The sequence below is a fragment of the Periophthalmus magnuspinnatus genome, chromosome 5 (assembly GCF_009829125.3).
Source record: "Periophthalmus magnuspinnatus isolate fPerMag1 chromosome 5, fPerMag1.2.pri, whole genome shotgun sequence".
NCBI classification, from domain to species: domain Eukaryota; kingdom Metazoa; phylum Chordata; class Actinopteri; order Gobiiformes; family Gobiidae; genus Periophthalmus; species Periophthalmus magnuspinnatus.
The window spans coordinates 28,955,142-28,975,266 of record NC_047130.1 but is presented as its reverse complement, the minus strand read 5'-3'; the positions used below and the strand labels follow the sequence as shown (position 1 = coordinate 28,975,266).

General features: G+C 40.0%; 1 protein-coding gene across 4 annotated transcripts in view; it reads right to left on the bottom strand.

Annotated features, from left to right (window-relative positions):
- sema3fb (sema domain, immunoglobulin domain (Ig), short basic domain, secreted, (semaphorin) 3Fb) overlaps window positions 1-20,125 on the bottom strand; it is a 62,355-nt gene that overhangs the window by 2,859 nt on the left and 39,371 nt on the right. Inside the window, exons 4-18 of one of the 4 annotated variants that reach the window (XM_055221645.1) lie at window positions 19,767-19,829; window positions 19,304-19,423; window positions 18,283-18,372; window positions 17,200-17,293; window positions 15,209-15,328; window positions 14,105-14,244; window positions 13,058-13,172; window positions 3,735-3,804; window positions 3,502-3,646; window positions 2,618-2,840; window positions 1,687-1,775; window positions 1,546-1,587; window positions 1,030-1,187; window positions 427-494; window positions 133-266 (exon numbers count right to left, since the gene is read on the bottom strand). In XM_055221645.1, coding sequence (XP_055077620.1) covers window positions 133-266; window positions 427-494; window positions 1,030-1,187; window positions 1,546-1,587; window positions 1,687-1,775; window positions 2,618-2,840; window positions 3,502-3,646; window positions 3,735-3,804; window positions 13,058-13,172; window positions 14,105-14,244; window positions 15,209-15,328; window positions 17,200-17,293; window positions 18,283-18,372; window positions 19,304-19,423; window positions 19,767-19,829 — 1,671 coding nt within the window. Of the gene's footprint in view, window positions 1-132; window positions 267-426; window positions 511-1,029; window positions 1,188-1,545; window positions 1,588-1,686; window positions 1,776-2,617; window positions 2,841-3,501; window positions 3,647-3,734; window positions 3,805-13,057; window positions 13,173-14,104; window positions 14,245-15,208; window positions 15,329-17,199; window positions 17,294-18,282; window positions 18,373-19,303; window positions 19,424-19,766; window positions 19,830-20,125 lie in introns of all 4 variants that reach the window. The other 3 variants (XM_055221644.1, XM_055221647.1, XM_055221646.1) reach the window with 3 other exon arrangements.

The window sequence follows — 20,125 nt, the reverse complement described above, 5'->3', positions numbered from 1 at the left end:
TTTTTTTACATTCATATCGTGGTCCAAGCTGACCCCAAAAATATTCTACATAAAACATTTTGGGCGATTAAAGTAACACATGTTTTTGTTGTGAACCCAAAGAAGCCAACTGAAGGGACCGCTTGGACTGACCTCTTTCCGCCGGTCACTGTTGTCTCTCTGCAGGTGCCATTTGATGAGGGCGTGTGGGGATCGTGCCTGACACTCTAAGAACGTGCTGCTGCCCTCCACCCCGTACTGTATCATCTCCACTGTGTTCTTATTGACTGTAAGGCACAGAGACAGGGGGTTTCAGACAACGATACACTTAAATTAAGACAAATAACACAATTACATGATCAGAAATCAATGAATTTCAGTTTGTGATTGCAGTATTTAAAGCAGTACTACATGTGATAATGACATAGATATTACATAGATATGTACCATTAGAGTTGAATCCTCTGCACTGGCGTATGGGGTTCCCGTACCTGACGTCCTGCCTCCGGCTTCGTCTAAAGGGGTCAGACCAGTGTTGCCGAATAAGGAGAGAAAAAGAGCATAAAGCAACCGCAAAGCCATCCAAAGCCATTCCACAAACCATTTCACAGCTAAAGGGATTAAACCGTAAACTGAATCATTTGAATACAACAGTAATAATCCATAGAGCTTTTATTGACTCATTGCTGCATTCATAGTACCTCTATTACCCCTGATACTGCCCCTAGAAATGGTAGAAGGGGTAATTAAGGTTTCATAAAGTAGACCACTGCAAAAGTAAGCAATCTAGTCAAATATTTGTTATCTAAGTTACTAAATTGAAATTGTAGCATTACTGGTACATTTGTGTCTATCACACACAGGGAAGCTGCTTTAAAATGCACATTAGTTGATTTGAATTCTTTGGGTGAACATAATATTATTAGATCAACATTAAATTCAGCCACAGAGCCATACATTAAGCTCACATATGGTTTCATCACACCACCTGAGTGTGTTACTGCGTTAGTGGGGCTCATGCTACCAGGCTAACAGGCTGCAGATGCTCACCTCTTCTGGGAGGAGGAGTAACGGGAGCAGGACTTGCCGTCCCAGGCGCAGTAAGGGTCTCTGGCCAGACAGCAGTCTGCGCACGCCTCGCCGTACGCATCACAGCGGTGCAGGGCCAGCTGGGTCAGGCCGATGGAAGACGACACATACAGCTGTTGCTGTTTGAAATAAAAAAGATGGAAATAAATTATATGTGTTTTCAAAGCACAAAGCATGATGCCTGGGTCATCTGGAAAAACACTCCACAAACGTCGTCATGGTGTGTTCATGTCAGCAGATGTCTGAGAGTTATAGACCAGCTGTGTACTACCATTGTAAAAATAATGAATTTAGTTTGGCTTAATTTGATCATATATTAAATAATAATAAGAGAAAAATATTTAAGCAATCTAAGCAATTATACAGTGGGTCTAAGTGAAATTCTACTGTAGAAACATGACTTAAACTTAACATTAGTATTTAAGTTTATCCATAACAAAAAATGTATATATTATGTCAAGCAATAGTTCAACTTACTCTTTTAGAGGAGATCTTCATTGTTGTAATGGGAGTAGGCACCTGATGGAAAAACACAATGATAAAATAAAGAGATGTGCCGCCAGGGAAAATGTTTGGATATTATTGAGAAACTAATTCACTTTCTCTCTTAGGACATACCTTAAATACTTCCACTTCCTCCAGCACCAGCTCCTCAGTCTGCAGGTCATCTCTGGGCAGGACAATGACCTTCTGCACTGTGCCTTTGTCTGCAGATCACAACATCACACCTGTCAGCTTAGACCCTCCTCTCTTCTGTCAACATCACATTTCATTTCTATAATCCTCCTATCCACTAGTTTAAACTCCAATGACAATCAGCTCTGTTCTACTTTCAAATGCTCACTGCTGCCACCATGACAAACCTCTTCTGTCATCCTGGAACTTCGCCTATTCATCCAGTGTCCCGCTTTCTCCCTGCCGTGTTTGATTTCTCGGATTCTGCTTTGCGGTGGGTGGGATACCTGAGATATATTCTGACTTCTGAATAAAGCACTGAAAAGCTGCCAGATGAACAAAAAGACTGATTTAAAAGGATCATATACGCTAAGATTTTATCATTTTGTAAAGCCGAATGTGATCTCTGTGTTTTGCAACCGAAATGTTTTTATATTAAACGTAAGAAATAACAGCAAAGAATGAAACAACCAGTGCCACGTGACAACCCATTCCTTTTGCTTTGACCATTGATCATTACAGTTGTATCACATCCATCACATGTTGCTATTAGGCATCATGGGACAAAATATGAATAAAAAAACAAGTGGTATTTCTCCTCCAAACCCTGCAGGTACAGTCATCAGTTCACAGATGAAACGGCACCTTGTGATGGGGTCCGCAGAGACACAAAGAATGTTCTAAATGATAAATGATTGCAGAAGAGACAGGCCGCTGCTTACGTGGGCTTTATCTCTGAGCTGGGGATTTTGAACCATAATTCACTGTGACACTGGCATGCACAATTTAAAGTGATCAAAGACACGCATTTGTCAATCAAAAACAACCTAAATATTGTACTTTTGTTTTGTTATGACCCAAAATACACACTCACCAGTTCCCAGGAAGAGCACTTCGTAGTTGCCGTCTGCAGCAGTCACCTGGTCCACTGTGATGGTGGTGAACTCATAGTCCACGTTGGTTCTAACCACCAGGGGGCGCTTGTGCACTGGGTACACAGAGTTGTACATGGTTGGGTGGTTCCTCATGAAGTTTATCACCTCATCTGGGTAGTCTTTAGTTGATTTCATGTTCGGGGTGAAGGTTCCTCCGGGGCACTGTGGGACAGAATCAAACTCGATAAATACACGAAGATATAAAGAACATACACACAGGATCCATAAAGAATAATGAAATAAAACAGCAAGAAGTAGTAGAAATCAAGCTATATAAAGCAGCATTTTGGTTAATTTTAAGTGATAAAAAATGAATGTGTGAATGAGCGTTTCACAGATAATTGCTTTAACTGAAATACTATTTATTATCGTTAAAATTTTTACAGATTTTTACTGTTTTGATCACATGAAAAACAAAACATAAAGTTCATTTTAAACAGTTTGCAGTGGTACAAAGTTATTCCTCTTTTACCTTATGGATTCTGATACTAGAGAGGAGTTTTGCCCTGACTGTAAAGCTAACAACAACTAGCATACTAACACGTACTTCCTGGTTATCACACAATGCAATGGTTTCTAATTAGATGCAGAGAGCACGCGGCAGACTTATTTTGACCTCACGAGCTGCTTATACAATATATCTGTACAGGGGCAAGATGAATTTTGCTCAAATACATGGAAAAATCTAGTACGGGGTCTTTAATATTAAATGAACATAATTAGTAACTGCCCGCCTACGTCTGTAAGGCCGTTTTAACAAATGAAGACGACCCAAAATGCTAAATGTGGAGAGTCTTTTGATATATGGTGTGATATTACTGACCGTCCCTGGCCGAGGATATGGAATCTTTCCTGTGTAGGCGACCCACTGGTAATTGGGACCCTCTTTATGGGCAAAAGGTCCATTGAAGACCATACGGATGTCGGCCATAGAGTACACACACACTGCCGAGCCTTTGAACACGGAGCTGTGAGAAGAAAGGCATAAAAGTCTTACCATTCATTCTCAACGCAGCTGAATTTATTACACTTTACTGGCTGTTGTGTGTCACTAACCCGGAGACAGAGAAGACTCCATAGATGACCGGATTTTTTGTGTCCAGTGTTGGCTGTATGTAAACATCTCCTGCAAAGAGAAGAGAGAAATCACGTCTGTGCATTCATGCCAAGAGGTCCTGCCAATATTTACACACTCAGAAAGGCTTTTGTCACAGAGGACTTTTAACAGCCACTTCTAGGAACGCGCTAATCTGCAGCACTTGAAAACGCTTTTGTTTCTGGAAAATGAATTAAATGTTTCTGCTTTTGTTTTCTCTATTTATATGTGTTTTCATCCACTTCCTTTTGCTATAAATTAAAGACGTTTAACATCCAAACAAAGCTATAGTCAGTTTCCTTCTGCAGTGGAGCCTGTAATAAACCGGAGAAACATGTCCGGTGAGGAACCTGAGAGTTCTGGAGTAAAGATAGGAACATTTAAAACATAAGGAGTGGGGAACCTTAGACACATCCTTCATGTCTTCAGCTGTAAGAGAAAGGAAACCTCTCCTCTGTCTCTAAGGACATGCACGCTCCAGTCTGTGCTCTTGCTCTACAAATCATGAGTTTCTTAAGGAGGCATCGCTCACACAGATGTGCCCTTTCTTTGACAAATAGTTTTAGTTAAACAGGAGAGTTTGTGTACCAGCTTTACATGTTGCACAGGTAAAGACACAGGTTTAAGGGATTATTTCACATATAAAAATGTCACGTCAGATGATTTGGTGAAGTGGCAGCAGTGTAAATAAACTGTTTTTTGCCAATTACAAATGATAACGTTATCCTTTTTTCAAATATTTTTCCAGCAATAGCAATTTTCTGCTCAACTATTCTGCTTTAGAGCGGGACAAGGACATTCCACATAAAATGGAGTATGCACTTGAACAGGAAGTGGCGAGGGAAATGATTGTGCTGTAAAAAGTCAACAAGTGCAGGGCATCGGGGAGAAGCTAAAAATATGACTATATACCACTCTTGTATGTGTGAAAGAACCGGTGCTAGACACAGCAAGTACTATTCCAATTTATGTACACTGTCCCATATAGAACAGCATGAGGAATTAGCTGTCAGAGCACTGTACAGATAGAATGATACATCGAGGCGTGTGGACGATTCTTTCCCGCAGGACTCCCTACAGCCGTGCGCTCGTTTCTGGACAAGTAAAGCCACCACTGCACATCATTCTTCTGCTACAAGGTACTCCAAAGTCACACCCATCCACAGACGTGCTACTCTCAGTGTGGCAGGTGGTCAAAACCTCGGTAGAACATCGCAGAGAATACAGAATAGACTATTATGAATACTACGTGCATCAATGTTTAGAGGAAATGGAAACTGATTTGAAGGAACAACAGCTCTGCCAAAAGAACAGTGATAACTTTTGCCAAACCAGATTCCATTTTCTTCTTTGCGTATTTGCCCAGAAATAAAACTTTTCACTATCAAATTTTCACTACTGAATTTGTATTCTTATAAGCGGCTTAATACAACCTACTACCTACTAGGTCAACTAAATCAGTTCTTGGTTGATTAAAGACACGTGATGCTGATCCATTAGTAGACTAAAAAAGGGGCGTGGCAACAGTTCTCAAAATATATTCACATATCTCTATCTATCCGACCCAGACCGAACTCACAAAAGATCCAAGCAACAATGTATTTACACCTTTCATTCAATAGTAAAAGCCAAAAGTTTAATCTATCAACTGGACAAAAAGTTGTAGAAGTGAAAACGTTTGGCTGCTCATTCTTCAGTTCTGGTCAGATTACTGATGGACACTGCCTTATATCTGTCTGAGGGGAGGGGCTAACTACTCTGAAACTGAAAACTGCTGTTGTTTACTGTTTCTGTTTGTAGGCTCGGTCCATTAAGCTACACTAAATGTGCAATGTGGCTGAGTCGTAATTAGCATATCCATACAACTCTTAATGGGCGCTTTTGTCACCTGGTTAGCTCGGTTGTTCTTTTTGTTTCCTTTGTTTGCTTTGGGTCTGAGGGAGGAGTTATAGACGGGGAGAAAAATGATATGTAAGGCCCTCATACCTGTTCAAGGAAGGATTGTCTTTCCTAACAATAATTGCCTCTTTAACTCTCCTCTCAAACCATTTCTTTTCTGTGGCTCAGATCTGTACCTCACTGTCTTCAAAGGAGCGATTAGAGCCAAATATATGAGGCAAGATATATGGAATTATGCAGCAAAGAAAAAAGTTATATAACTCAGCCACATATTTTTTATATTTTATATTCAAATCCTCAAAGTAGCCACCCTTTTCTTTGTCGACAGCGCTGCAAACGCTTGGCCTTCTCTCACTGAGCTTCTTGATGATGTCTCTTGAAATGGTTTTCACTTTATAGATGTGTCAAGAAATGCCAAGTGCAAATCAAGGTTGAAAAACATACATTCCATAGTTTTGATGTCTAAAAAATGAAAATAATCATGAAAATAATGAAGAAACAAAATGGAAAATGTGTCCAAACTGGTAGTGTATAACATAAAGACAGGTTAAACTTGTAAATCATGAGTTTAATCTACCTTTTTACGTATAAATACTCACTCATTTCTCCTTTCTGCTTACTTATATATCCTTATAATGTAAATAAAATGATAGGTTTTGGTCGACTAAAACTCCATCGACCCAATAATTGACTAAATCGAGCAGTAAGTGCCCAAGCAACAACTTTCCTTCATCCCATATTGTGTATTTTTTCCTGACAAAAATTGCAATATTCTTAGAATTTTGATGCAGAAAAAGTATTGATATTGCTTCAAGCTTTGCCTGCAATTTCCTCCTGACTATTCTTGCATGTCTGTGTCCACCAATGAAACCAAAACAGGACATGTTTAAAAGCTTCATAAACAGACAGTAAACACGGCCCCATTACCATGAAACCCGGTCACATTCACTTTACTATTCCCTCTAGCGTTGCCTGGCGAAGTTGACGTCGCTGTGGGAAGTTTCCTTACCAAAATGCTCCAAGTGTCAAAGCTGTCGCCGCTCATTCACTTTTCAGCCCCAGTGCTCTGCCAGTGACCAATCCTAGCAATATCCTGACAATCCAGTGCCAGCAGCATTAAGGTGCTCCAAAAAATTCAATAAAAGTGGCAAAACAAAAACATTTCAGAAGCAGATTTCTATTCTGACAGAAGTAAACAGAGAAGACATATTTAAATATAAGTCTGGGTGAATGTCAACTATTATCAACAGCAACAGCAGTCACTTCTCATTCCTCAGAGCTTAAGACCAGAAGAATTCCCAGGGCTATCACTATTATGTCTTTATTTTAGCCGGGTGACACACAGAGGAACAGTGGAATCTCAGACATTCCATTGCAGTGATATTTTCTGTACAAACTTACTGAAAAAGTTCATCTGAAAATGAAAACTTAATTTTGGTGCAGAGTATCCTCACAGCCACATGACCTATATAATGATAAAAGCAGCAAGAAGAACTCTACTTCAGCCAGATGCTTAGTACTTTGAGAATTTCTGTTTTAATCATACATAAATCTTCAAGAATTTTGCATAGTGCATAGTCATTTTTCCAAAAATAGAGTGATGGATTCAAAATATATATTCAAGTTATATTATGTTATCTCACTGTTCATTTTAAAGGTACTGTAGGTACTGTACTGTAACTGTAGTTACTATAATCATTATATTAATTTCAACTATGTAAACTATGTAATCTGCACTAATGTTTGTTCTTGAGTCTTGCAGAAGTTATCTTTTGAAAGTTGCAGGATCCCACGGGAAGAAGGTCACTCTGAATGTGTGAAACAGAAACATCTTGGGAATGACCTTTGGAGATGCGAAAATAAAATGTATTTCTCTGTGAATCTTATCATATGTTTTTATTTTGTTATGTAAACTATGTCCCCCATCCCTTGAGAACGCATTTGTAACTAGGGTCCCTAACTAAATAAAAGGAGGAGAAAGACGGTGGAGACTTCAGAAAGGAGTGAGGTTGTAAACTGAAGGTTTTGCCTCCCCGCTCTTTCTCCTCAATATTGAGACAAAATAATCTCTCTTGTCTTCTCTTCTCTTTTGAACTGTAATATAGGTTAAAAAGGTGAACCTATCAACTTGGTCCTTCGAGCCGGATCCCAATATACCGGAGGACTCCAGCGGATGTCGGAGACCCAGGTGAGACTGTGGCCACAGCATTTGAGACCTTTTCCAGGACTGGTCTCTTCGATATCTTTTGGAGTCTAAAGGTTGAAGGGATACCGAGGGAGAGAGACGAGACGAGTGAGTAAGTCTTGCTTTAAAAAACGGTATGACTGGGGGTCATGCGCGTAGAAAAACCCTAATTATCCTAGGCTCCAATTAGGTACTAAAACCTACTAATACTAATAGTAGTAGTAGTACTAGGGACGGATACGGAGTCCCGTTACCGGGTAAAATAGTGATATTTTACTGGCTGGTACAAAACCGTGATAAGAGGGACGGATGCGGAGTCCCGTTACCGGGTAAAATAGTGATATTTTACTGGCTGGTACAAAACCGTGGAATAAAAAGCAAGGGTGTGTGTGAGAGAGAGACGGGTGAGTGGAGATTCTGAACCACTAGGTGACGAATCTCATACCAAAAAGGTTGGGGAAATACGGTGTATTTCTGTGGATGCAGAGGCAAGATCTCTCCGCCTGCTGAGGCTAAAGTGAGAGATACCACACTAATCACTCGTACCAACCTGTTATTGTATTCCAGCGATAGAGACCTCCCTAGGAGTTAAAAGCTGGACTAAATTTGAGGAAATAAAAATGGGAAATAAAACTACAAAATTGACACCAAAAGTAAAAGACTAGAAAGCCGTGCACGCAAAATATCCTGAAAAATGTACATAGTTAGATTTGTGGGTAACAAAATATAAATTTGAAGGCGAGTTAAAATCTTCTAAAATAATGGAGCTCCAAAATAAAATACTAAATAAAATACTAAATAAAATACAAAATGAAATACAAGAAAAATGCAAAAATAAAGAATATGATATGTGTAAACTATCTATCATTACTATACTATACTATACTATACTATACTATACTATACTATACTATCATTTGGAAAGATGGTTGGAATTGGCACAAGCCAGAGGAAAAGGCCAACCAGAGGCAAAACGTAAGCAACAAATTATGCTTAATACAAAGGAGGAAGATGATTTCACCACTGTAATCTGTAATAGCGGCTCAGCCAGAAACACCAGTACAGCAGGCTCAAGCCGAGATAGAGGGAGCAGTAACGGGAGGGGAGCAACAAGCGCCCGCGCCCCCGCCTCCGTATCACCCGTATCAAGAGGCAACAGAGCTATTATACCAGATGAAAACTACACAAACTAGAAGTGAGGCAAAAGCTAAAGCTGAAAAAATTGAATTTAGTAAAACCATGGGAGCTAACCCTGTGGTCATTTACTTATGAACAGCCTAATGAAGCATCCAAGCAGGAACAAACTTTCATTATTCCTACTGCCCCCATGATAAGTAGTACAGAGGTACAGATCAAGATAATTTGGAAATACTGTCCCATGATGACAAACAACTCCTAGTTAGGTTGACAGCATTAAAAACAAGGATCCAAAATAGATTCACTAGGAGAGCAAATTATATGAAAAATAAACAGAACTAAACAAAAAGAGGATGAAGATTTTGAGGAGTTTAAACACAGACTTACAAAAGTGTTTAAAGTACATAATGGACTTGAAGATGAAGCTGGCAATGAAAATTGTGCATACAGACAACAATTAAAGAATACTTTGCACGCTAATACTACCACAAGAATTCGTAATTGGATTGACAAGCATTATATAAATTTTGCTACAGGGGCACTAGACCAATATGTAGATCATGCAATGCATGCAGATAAAGTGATAAAAAACCACAGGAAGGAAAAATACTAGTTGATTTACAAGCTGCATTAGGGTGCGGACGCACCTTACCAAAAGTTACTCTACTTTTTAGTTTAGTTTTACTTTAGTTTGTTTATTATTGTGTCTTGCATACAAAGAATGCCGAGCCCTTAAATTCCACAGCTTATAAGACACCATTAACAAAAATACAATAGTCCAGATGTGTGATACAACAAACAAAAACTAAAAGAAAACAAAACAAACAAAATCTACTAGTTAATGGGGTACAAATTTCTTTCTTGAGTGATACTGGTGTGTGCAAAACCACCATGAAAACTAAAGTCCCACATATGATACACAGTGGGGAGAGCAGCAAATGGGGAAGTTACACATGTTTCACTGACAAAACCTGTCATGATACAAGATCCAAAGGGAAAGACAATAAAACTAGCTGTATTGTATTTCCCTGACTGCCCGTTAAATTTGTTGGGTCGTGATGAAGTTCAGACCAACAACAACTTATATGTTATTCACCCAAATGATGAGGAAGAACTGTTTCCCTGACATGCGTTAGAACTTACACAAGAGGAAGAGGCCATATTAAGTGACGAACCACAGTGTTTGTGGTCAAAAGGGCCATCTGATGTAGGTCTGATTAAAGGGGTAATACCGGTAACAATTAGACCCAAATCTGAATAATACAGACCTTGTGTGAAACAGTATAAATTAAAACCTGATGCTATAGAAAATGGCCATAAAGTAAGTAAAAATAAGCTTCAAAAATACAGTGAAATATTTAGGACATAGTTTGAGTGCTGGAGGCCGTACAATAGTAGCAGGACGTAAAGAAGCTATACTTAAAGCACCAAAACCTCAAACAAAGAAACAAATGATGTCATTTCTAGGATTAACTAATTACTGTAGACAATGGATAGCTAATTATGCTGAAATCACCCATCCATTGAGTAAAATGATGTATGATGTGACAATAAATATGCATGACAAACTACAATGGACAGAGGAGAGTGAAAAAGCATTTACAGAAGTCATTTTATGACGTCAGTTTTAACACAAAAACATGGGGATAAGCTCAGAGCAGTGGCATTTTACTCCTCCAAATTAGACACTAGTGATACTTTTCCATACATTAGTACTACCAGAAGGAAAACCTATTTTACCAAAAAATCTTTTAAAATATGCAGCAATTTTGACACATGGTGTCTCACATGTATCAACAGTGGGGATGGTAAAGCATATAGGTCAAATATATCGGCAGGTAGGCAGGCAGAGCTCCTAACCTTAGCCAAAACCGAATCCAATCTACTGGTAACAATAAATAATATAAAGAATAATTTGACTAATAATGGTCAAGAATGTTGGATGTTTTTGCTGAGACCTCATGTATCAGGGATAGATCCTATTTACATAGATCCTATTTACAAATTAATTATATGTGAAATGTTACAAACCCCTGAACCGGTTCTGAGTCCCAGGCTGCAAAGTAGCGGAATAAAAATTAAAGCAACAGTAACTTTTACTAAAGAACAAGTGTTCAATATGGCAACTGGTGTATCTGATTTTGGAAACAATTGGCTAACAATGATAGAACAGGCATCAAAGTACTTTAATAAAGACTGTATTGCTTGTACGGGACCCAGACCGCTTTTGAGAATGGTACCAACACCTCCTGAATTAACAGTGCAATGTGTGGAGGATATCTTAACTAAAACAGCACCAGAGGCACTAACTAGGCCTGAAAAACAAAAACCAATATTTGAGGCCAAATTGCCAAAAGGAAATTACACCTGTATCCAACGCTCAAATTCGGTAACAAATGTTTTAGGTAATATTGATGGAAATCTATGTGAAAAAAAATCTGACTACAAATAAAGCACTACCCAGTGGGAAAATACTTAGAGCAAATATGCCAAATGAATTTTCTGGAGTATGCGCTTTAGTTAATCTGATAATACCTAGAATAGAAGTAATAGAAGTAATGTCAATAGAACAAGAACAATTAACAGCATTGATTGAACAACAATCTACTGAAAACCATGCGATTGGAGTGCCCAGAGGGGTTCCTGATAAATATAAATTAGCTAATCAAATTGCCACAGGATTTGAAAATATTCCTTTAATAGCCGCTATAATTCCAATCACTCCCAATAAAAACGTAGACAGAATCAACTACATCCACTACAAAAATTGGGAAACTACACACAGGAGGGGTTTGAAGCAGTGCACGAGCAATTAAGCGCCACCTCACTTATGCCGCATAGCTGTTGACACGCTCCTGGCAGAACGGGGTGGAGTTTGTTCTGTTATTGGGGCCAGCTGTTGCGTGGTCATCCCTAACAATACCGCTGCAGACGGAAGCCTGACTAGAGCTATAGGCAGCCTGCGTGCGATGAATAGACGCTTAAAGGAGCAGTCTGGGTTGAGTACCCCCTTCTGGGATGACTGGCTAAGGGGGTTTGGGCGCTGCAGAGCACTGGTCTCATCGGTCCTAGTATCAATCGCTGTGTTTGTAGCTATTTTAACCTTGTGTGGATGCTGTTGTATTCCTTGTCTTCGTTCCCTGATCAATAGGTTAATAACCGCTGCCATCTCACCCGCACCTGAGGACAAAGGGGTGCAGATGTACCTATTGGAGGGCAGTGATGACGAGAACCCTGAAGGAGCACTTCCAAATCACAGTTCGATAAACAGGAGGGAATGATGGATTCAAAATATATATTCAAGTTATATTATGTTATCTCACTGTTCATTTTAAAGGTACTGTAGGTACTGTACTGTAACTGTAGTTACTATAATCATTATATTAATTTCAACTATGTAAACTATGTAATCTGCACTAATGTTTGTTCTTGAGTCTTGCAGAAGTTATCTTTTGAAAGTTGCAGGATCCCACGGGAAGAAGGTCACTCTGAATGTGTGAAACAGAAACATCTTGGGAATGACCTTTGGAGATGCGAAAATAAAATGTATTTCTCTGTGAATCTTATCATATGTTTTTATTTTGTTATGTAAACTATGTCCCCCATCCCTTGAGAACGCATTTGTAACTAGGGTCCCTAACTAAATAAAAGGAGGAGAAAGACGGTGGAGACTTCAGAAAGGAGTGAGGTTGTAAACTGAAGGTTTTGCCTCCCCGCTGTTTCTCCTCAATATTGAGACAAAATAATCTCTCTTGTCTTCTCTTCTCTTTTGAACTGTAATATAGGTTAAAAAGGTGAACCTATCATAGAGTCATGGGAAATGAAAATCCATTGCTTGCAACGATTATGATGAGACAGGGTCAGCAGTAGTTCAGTTCTGGAGTTTTGAACAGTCTATGGAGCCACTTTTGTTATTAAATTGTATAAATATCACTGTTTACAATAAAAAGGTGACATAATTATCTTTGTGTGTTTTAGTTTGTGTTTAAATGCCATAAATAATGCACAATATGTCTTCTTTAAAGCAAAACAGTAGCATTTTTTTCATCAGTTTGAACTTACGGAGCTCGTCAAAGTGCGTCTCCATCCCGTCGGCCCCGGGGACAGAGCAGATGAGCCTGGCCTTCAGGAAGGTGCTCCACTTGTTCACGAGGCAGCAGTGGCCTCCGTCGTCGTTCTGCACGGGAGGGCACACAACCAACGGTATTCATTTAGTCTCTTGTATATATACATTGACCAGGTGGTTCCTCCTACACGCAGCATTTAGCACAGTGTACGGTTCACAAAGTCAGGGAGATAGAAGGAGAAAAAGGGTGGGATGAGCAGTACAAACTTGTCCATCTGTCACTAAGAAGAGATAGTGAATAATGACGTATGCACTAGTTAAATGTTTAGTTATATTGCAGTAGATAGTACACACGTATTTACTTGTAAGCCTTTGTTATAGAGGAATAAGTTGACTGAGCACTATTAAGACAAATCAGGTAAAAACCCGAATCCGCCTTTAGTTGCCCAAATTATTTTATGGACCATTCAGCGTTGGAATATTTTCATCTATAGTGCAATTACATACAGCTGAGCACTTTTTGTTGGTGTGTGTGGAAAATGGCAATAAGAACATCCAGATGTGTCGAGGGATAACAATCACAAGACATGGTTTCTGGAGGTCCACCCTGAAGCCCATTTTCAGGGGGCCAATGTTTGTCATGGGGTCAGAAACATTTCCTTGGAAAACGCAGTTTTTACACCCCAGATACACATAACGAGTATACTTAGCTGTGGAAGGCGTAGGTTAGAAGTTATTTGAATGTGACTTTTTATGCTCGAAAGCTTCAAATATTTCAGTCTAGTATTGCAAAGAGGTTAGCAGATCATCAGGTCAGAGTTCAAAGGTCAGATTTCTCAGACAGAGGGCTGCATTGTAGACAGGAAGGTTAAAGACACATGTGGATTCCAGCACGTCAGCGTTGGCCAAACACTATCTCTGCGCTCATAAACATTCAGATGCAGGGCTCGCTTGCCTCAGGACTGTTTTCATCCTGGAACTGGGCCTTTCTCCTCTCTAATGTTTACAGCCAAAAACAAATAGAGAGTCCACTGTGTACACACCAGGCAGATGCGGCCAATCCGCGACTGCGTCACCGGACTCTGGCCCATCTCTGCAGACTTCTCGCGGAAGAAAAAATACAGCTTGTCGTCGTTTCTTTCGGCGCTGTCGGGAATGAGGTGCACGTGAACAAATGTGGGGTCTGTGAAGAAGCAGCACAAGTAAAAACACTTAGTATGGTATGTTTGGGTTATAAGGAAAATGCAGTGCTAATATTGTTATGAATATGGAGGAAAAAGACAGGGCAAGGTCCATGGATATTGAAAAAAGCTCCTCCTTGTTTGCATTTTTAGAACACACTACCACAATATCAGTTTATATTTTTGATAGCTACAGAATAAATACTCTAAAGGATGTTCATGGGTTTCAGCTTCCTGTTACATTTCGTGCAACATTTGGAGGATTTTTTCCGATTCAAGAGAAATTATTAGTTGTAATATGTTAATTGCATGGCAGTGGTCCTAGATTTTCATCATTCTGGACTCATGGATGGCTAAGTTAACCTTTATTTGTCAAACAATGGGGAAATTCTAGTTTATGATTTGCAAAGTACTAGATGCACCAGTACAATTTCACAGCTGTCCCTCACTATAACACGGTTTAGCTTTCTCTGAAGTGCTGTATGTTTGCAATTTGTTTTCTCCCCAACAAAACCCACGATGTCGATGAAACGTTCTGCACCGACAAAGGCACCTACGAAGGTTTGAACTTTGAGAGAGTTTAAACAAGAGAGAAATGTGAGAAAATGTTAACGCCTGTGTGAGAAAAGTGTATAAAGTGTGTGGTGAGGGGTTTTACAGCTGCAAAACATAGAGAATAATTGTAAAAAAATAAATCTGACTACTTCACGGGTTATTTAACGCAATTCCCGCGATAAACGAGGGACCACTGTAGCACCTTCTGAAATTATAGTAGCAGTAATTCCTTGTGAATAGTTATAGTACTAATACTATTAACCACTGCAGTATTAAGGATGACAGTAACAGCAGGTAGCACTGACTGTGATAATAGCAGTAGTAAGAAAAATAACGACAACGTACCATTTGTCAAACACATTTTGCTGAAAGTACAACATACTATTCAAGGACTGTCAGTGTCACTTTTACCGTTGAGCCATCTGGAGTTGTACTGATCTGTCCTCATGGCCGTCTTCGTCCCCAGAGTGCGGAAAATGGCCGAGTCCGTTCCCATAAAGTCAACATAGACTCCCGCGTAGAGTTCCCCATCTGAGGAGGAGAGAAAACACTTGAGCTACATTCCTCCATTCTGACATTATTCAAGCACCGCCCTTGGCACAGGACAGTCCAGCTTTTGTTTCATAAGTATATTCAATGTACATCTGCAGACTCCAGGCTGCAAGACGGCAAAGTCATCATCAGTTGTTATTTCCAGGTCACAATATCAACTCCACAATTGGCAATTAAGGAAGAAAAAGGCACTGTGCTTGCTATACTTGGGCCTTCTGGGCTCAAATAGGGACATCCTGGTACAGTGACTTGACATGAGTCACACATTGAGCTGCCATTTTGTGGGAGTCAAAAATGTCTACTGCATCGAGTGTAGCGACAAACCTCAACATTACACACTTGTACTTACAACCTATTTATTATTTTTGCTGCCCTTTACTGTCCGTTCGCCCAAGGTCACCCGCTCAGACCCACTTTTCTCACAGTTGCCACCCTGTAAGACGATCTCTCTGTGCTGTGGGAGTAAATCAGCCACTGCTTTCCCCACATTAACACTGTGACAGCCCCGAGATGAATCTACGCCGCCGCCCTGCTCCACCAGTTAGCATCGCACAAGGGACACTGTTGTTACTGTAGATAAAGATTAAGAATCTGACAATAGATAGCAGACTGACCATGGGCTGGTGCGTTACACAGACTTCCATCCACACATGCTTTAACGACACGCCATCAATCTCTCCTGACGACCATGACATTGAGGAGAATGGTTTGAGGACAGTTTTTCAGACTATTTCTCAGCTATGACAGTCCCACCTGCTCAAAGCTCCCTGGCAGCAGCTGGATACCAACACCTTGCCTTCCTGTGGCTTAACAAAGCAGCCACAGACACAAGTCCCATTATTTATGTCTTTATGGAGCACGGGTGAGAGGATGTTTGCAAATTTGGGGCGGCAAAACATTGTATAATACGGCCGCCTGCAGTTTCCTAATAACTTCCTGGGAAGATTTATGTGTGCCGATATTGTTTTAACGGACTGAGAAAGAGCGCTGTATAGGCTATTAAAGTTCGTCATTTATTACAAAGAAACAAGTTTATAGACTCTTAGAACTGTTGTAAATGGTTGAAGAATGTGCATAGCTGTTGACTGCGAGCCAATTAAAGCAACATCATTTGGTTGATTTAACATGCAGCTCAAAAACGGCACAATTTATGAAATGCTTATGAGCTCTAAAAGTGCTCACAGGCACGCAAAGCCATTACTTTGGCACATACCAACTGAGAACTGGACAGCGCACAACAGTGGCCACTGACAGGTGAGAGAAATATTGCGGTATCTTCACTTCAGGATGTGTTTTAGTGTAGGTCTCTAACATTTATGTGTTAAAGCTGAACATTAGCAGCGAGAGATTAACAAAAGGGCAAATTGTGATGGGTCAAAGCATATTCAAAACCCAGCCACATAATTGTTATTCATTGTTTGTTTATTGTAATAGTTGCTCTTTTCAAAAATATACTGTTTTAAATGACTAATTGCTATGACAACAGCCCTAATCCTTCATCACTCCATCATTTTTTTGTAAGTAACACATATTTTATACTATCTGAGTGCTTTGGTACGTGATTCAAATGAGCACACACAAAAACAAAAACAAAAATCACCTCCTTTTTATATTAGACATGTTCTCCTAAAATGTAAAATTCCTGAGTAATTCGTAGTAAGTATATCGTTTTGTGGGAACTGGCGAGGATGCTTGATCCAGATCTGAGTGTGCACAGAGAAAATGTTTTCAGTTTGCAATTAAATAATTTTAGGGCAATTTTACCAATTACACACTTAATATTATGGAGCAACACCAAACACAAATGTTTTTGTTCTAAAGCGTCATGAGAGAGTAAACCTCATACTCACTGATCAGGGCAGACACACTGTTGAGTTTTGGGTCGTATGAGCACTTCCCCTTCCCCGACTCCACTCTACCCGGCTCCAAGTGGAAGATCTCCTCCTGAAATGGGAAAATCAGAGCGAGATAGCAATAAATTCAGTGGTCTTTATATTGTCACAGTGATTCCCATGTGTAGTTAGAGCGAAGCAGCTCTCTAACCCTGTGGGAGCTCCACGGCCTGATGGGAAAAAAAGTATTTGAATAATGAGCGAGTGCTCATACAGAAAAATACATGCAGAGAAAAGGAAGAATATCTAATCCATGCGCTGGCTCTCCGCTGTGACAGTGTGTCATAATACGCTGCACGCCACATTTCCAATCTTCCAGGGCTGTGACTGTTGGGACCACTGCTGACACTTGTAATCGAGTACAGTGCAGTGGAGTGACTAGGGCTCAGGGCTCACGGCACAGCTGGGATTCAGGGAACTCGTATTGGAAAGAGCATGTGTTGAGGGGGGGAATTAGTGCACACCCCCATCAACTTCTCCTCACAACAAAAATGGAGGAATCTGTGCGGCTTTTAGGGAAGAGAGAATGATCCATGTACTCTGGTCTTCAACTGTGCTTTCTCATTGGTCATAATTATAAACAAAGTAAATACAGTGTAGTGACATGATAAAGGTTATAGTGGTGGTAGAAATACTGAGAAAGCTGTGATGTTTATCAGGTGAAATGTCATGATTTGGTGGGTCAGGGCTGTGTTTGGGATTATATCTAACCATAAACATAATTATACACTATCATAATGGAAGGAATGTCTGTTATTCAAAATAAAAAAGTGCACAGTTCCATAGTTTAGATCAGCTAAACTATGACTTCTTTCATCAGATCATTTTTGCAAATAATAGTCTGCACATGCAAGCAAAAATTAAATGCATACAAATGACACGAAACAGACACAAATGAACATCGGCCATGAAAGAAGTCAACAAACAAGAAAATGTGACATTCACATGATGAAATGGGCATGCTGGGAGTATGGAGTGAGTTAGCATGCTGCTGGTGAGTACGAGCGCGGTTTGAAAGCAGGGCTAGAGCCCACGTCGCACCTTTATTCCCAGAGTCTCGTGCACCGCGCTGGGCTCTGCTGCGCGGCTAGCCCTCCCCCGGGCCTGGGCCATCTGTAGATACATGGAGCTCTATAACGGGACACATCAACACCAGTTACCAGTTACCCCACGAGTGAAAAGACCGCGCAAACCAGAGTCTGTGTACACAAAGTTAACAGATAAGGAACTGAAAGAAGTGGAAAAGTATCAGTGGACAACCTTCTTTTAAAGCTCAACCAATGACAATTCAATTAAAATACAATCATTTGAATTTTAATCTAAAAGTAATGTATAAGGTTTATTATTTCAATTTAAATAATACACCTTATACTAAGATAGAAAGCACACTCTTGAGGTGTGTGTAAGTCTGAAACATTCCATTAGCAGCTAATAAGGTTCCCCACTCCCCAAATATCATCGGCCTCGGTGAAGCTGACGGGACAGGTGAGCAAATACAGAATACAGTAATACCAAAACCCAGGGGCACAAAAGGTAAACTCAACACTTCTGCTGTGATGGAGCAGAATGAGCACTTTTTATTCCCAACTCCCCAGGTCAGGATTAAAGAACAAGTGGGATATTTAAGTCAGAGTGAGGTGTTTAGGGGGAGTATCAAGAAGCTGTAATGCAGTAATGGCTGACCCTGTTTAAGTAATCCAAGCGCTGCTGGTAAAGTGCTATGAGACTAAACAGAGCATGGCCTTAAATGCTCACTGGGGACAACAGCTGTGTGGTGGTCAGGCGCTGCTCTGCCAAACCTGGAGATGTGGAGTTGAGAGCGGCGCTAATGATGAAGCAAAAGTCTTGTAAAGTCAATCTGGTGTAAGGTGAAATGCAAACGTACGAGGAGAACACACCACATTTGAGTTTTTTTCGGTTAGGCATCTTAAAACTTATGGATTAATCACTCTTTGTATAGATATAGTGTATTTAATCTACTTTAGTGATTGCTTAATCTCAATCCCAACATATTTCGGGACTATATCCACACTCATGTCTCTATACAGTAGCATTAACTCACCTGTGGCTTGCGTCCACGGTTGACAAAGGTACACACAGGGTTGTACGCTCCCGTCCCGCACACGTACAACTGCGTCCTGTTCCATGGCTCGATCAGACGGATGAAGTTCGCGCACTCATCCTGTTCCCAAATAAAGAAATAATTCACTAAACCGTCCATTATGTTAACACTACACTTGTAAAATAGCACTTTTACGGTAAAACACTTTTTATGCAGATTATTAGACATTAATGCAGTCACTAGACCGTATCATTTCCGTCTTCTTGGCCAGACAGTGGGGAAACTGGCTTTTTATAGAGCCAATTGTACAGGTAAAGACTATTAAATGACACTTTGACATTAGCATAATACATTTACAGTGGTTTAAAACATGCTAGGACCGTTCTATTTCACATCAGGGCATTGACTTTATGTTAAATCATGTCTGATAAACAGCTCTACTGAGGTTTGAGCAGTTACTTACGTTGGCTTCCTTCCCACTCACAAGGCACTCCATCCTTCTGCGTTCAGACACTGGCCAGTGGATCTGTAAATGCAGAAATGAGGTGGTTATTCAGTCTAACCTGTCACACATCGTTGCTATTTATTGGATACCAAGGCTACAATTGCAAAAGGGAAATCCAGCCAAACCAATATTAGTCCTAGAGGGATTGTCATAACTTAATTATGGTTTTAACAAGGTGATGTGAGAAAAAGAGGGTTCCAACAAAAACTCAAATTGAGTTAGTTTTTTAAAAAGGCGGCTGGTGGAAGAGTGTGCAATTGAATATTTGACATAAGGGAAATCTTTGTATTTTAAGGTACATGTTATAAGTGAAACTA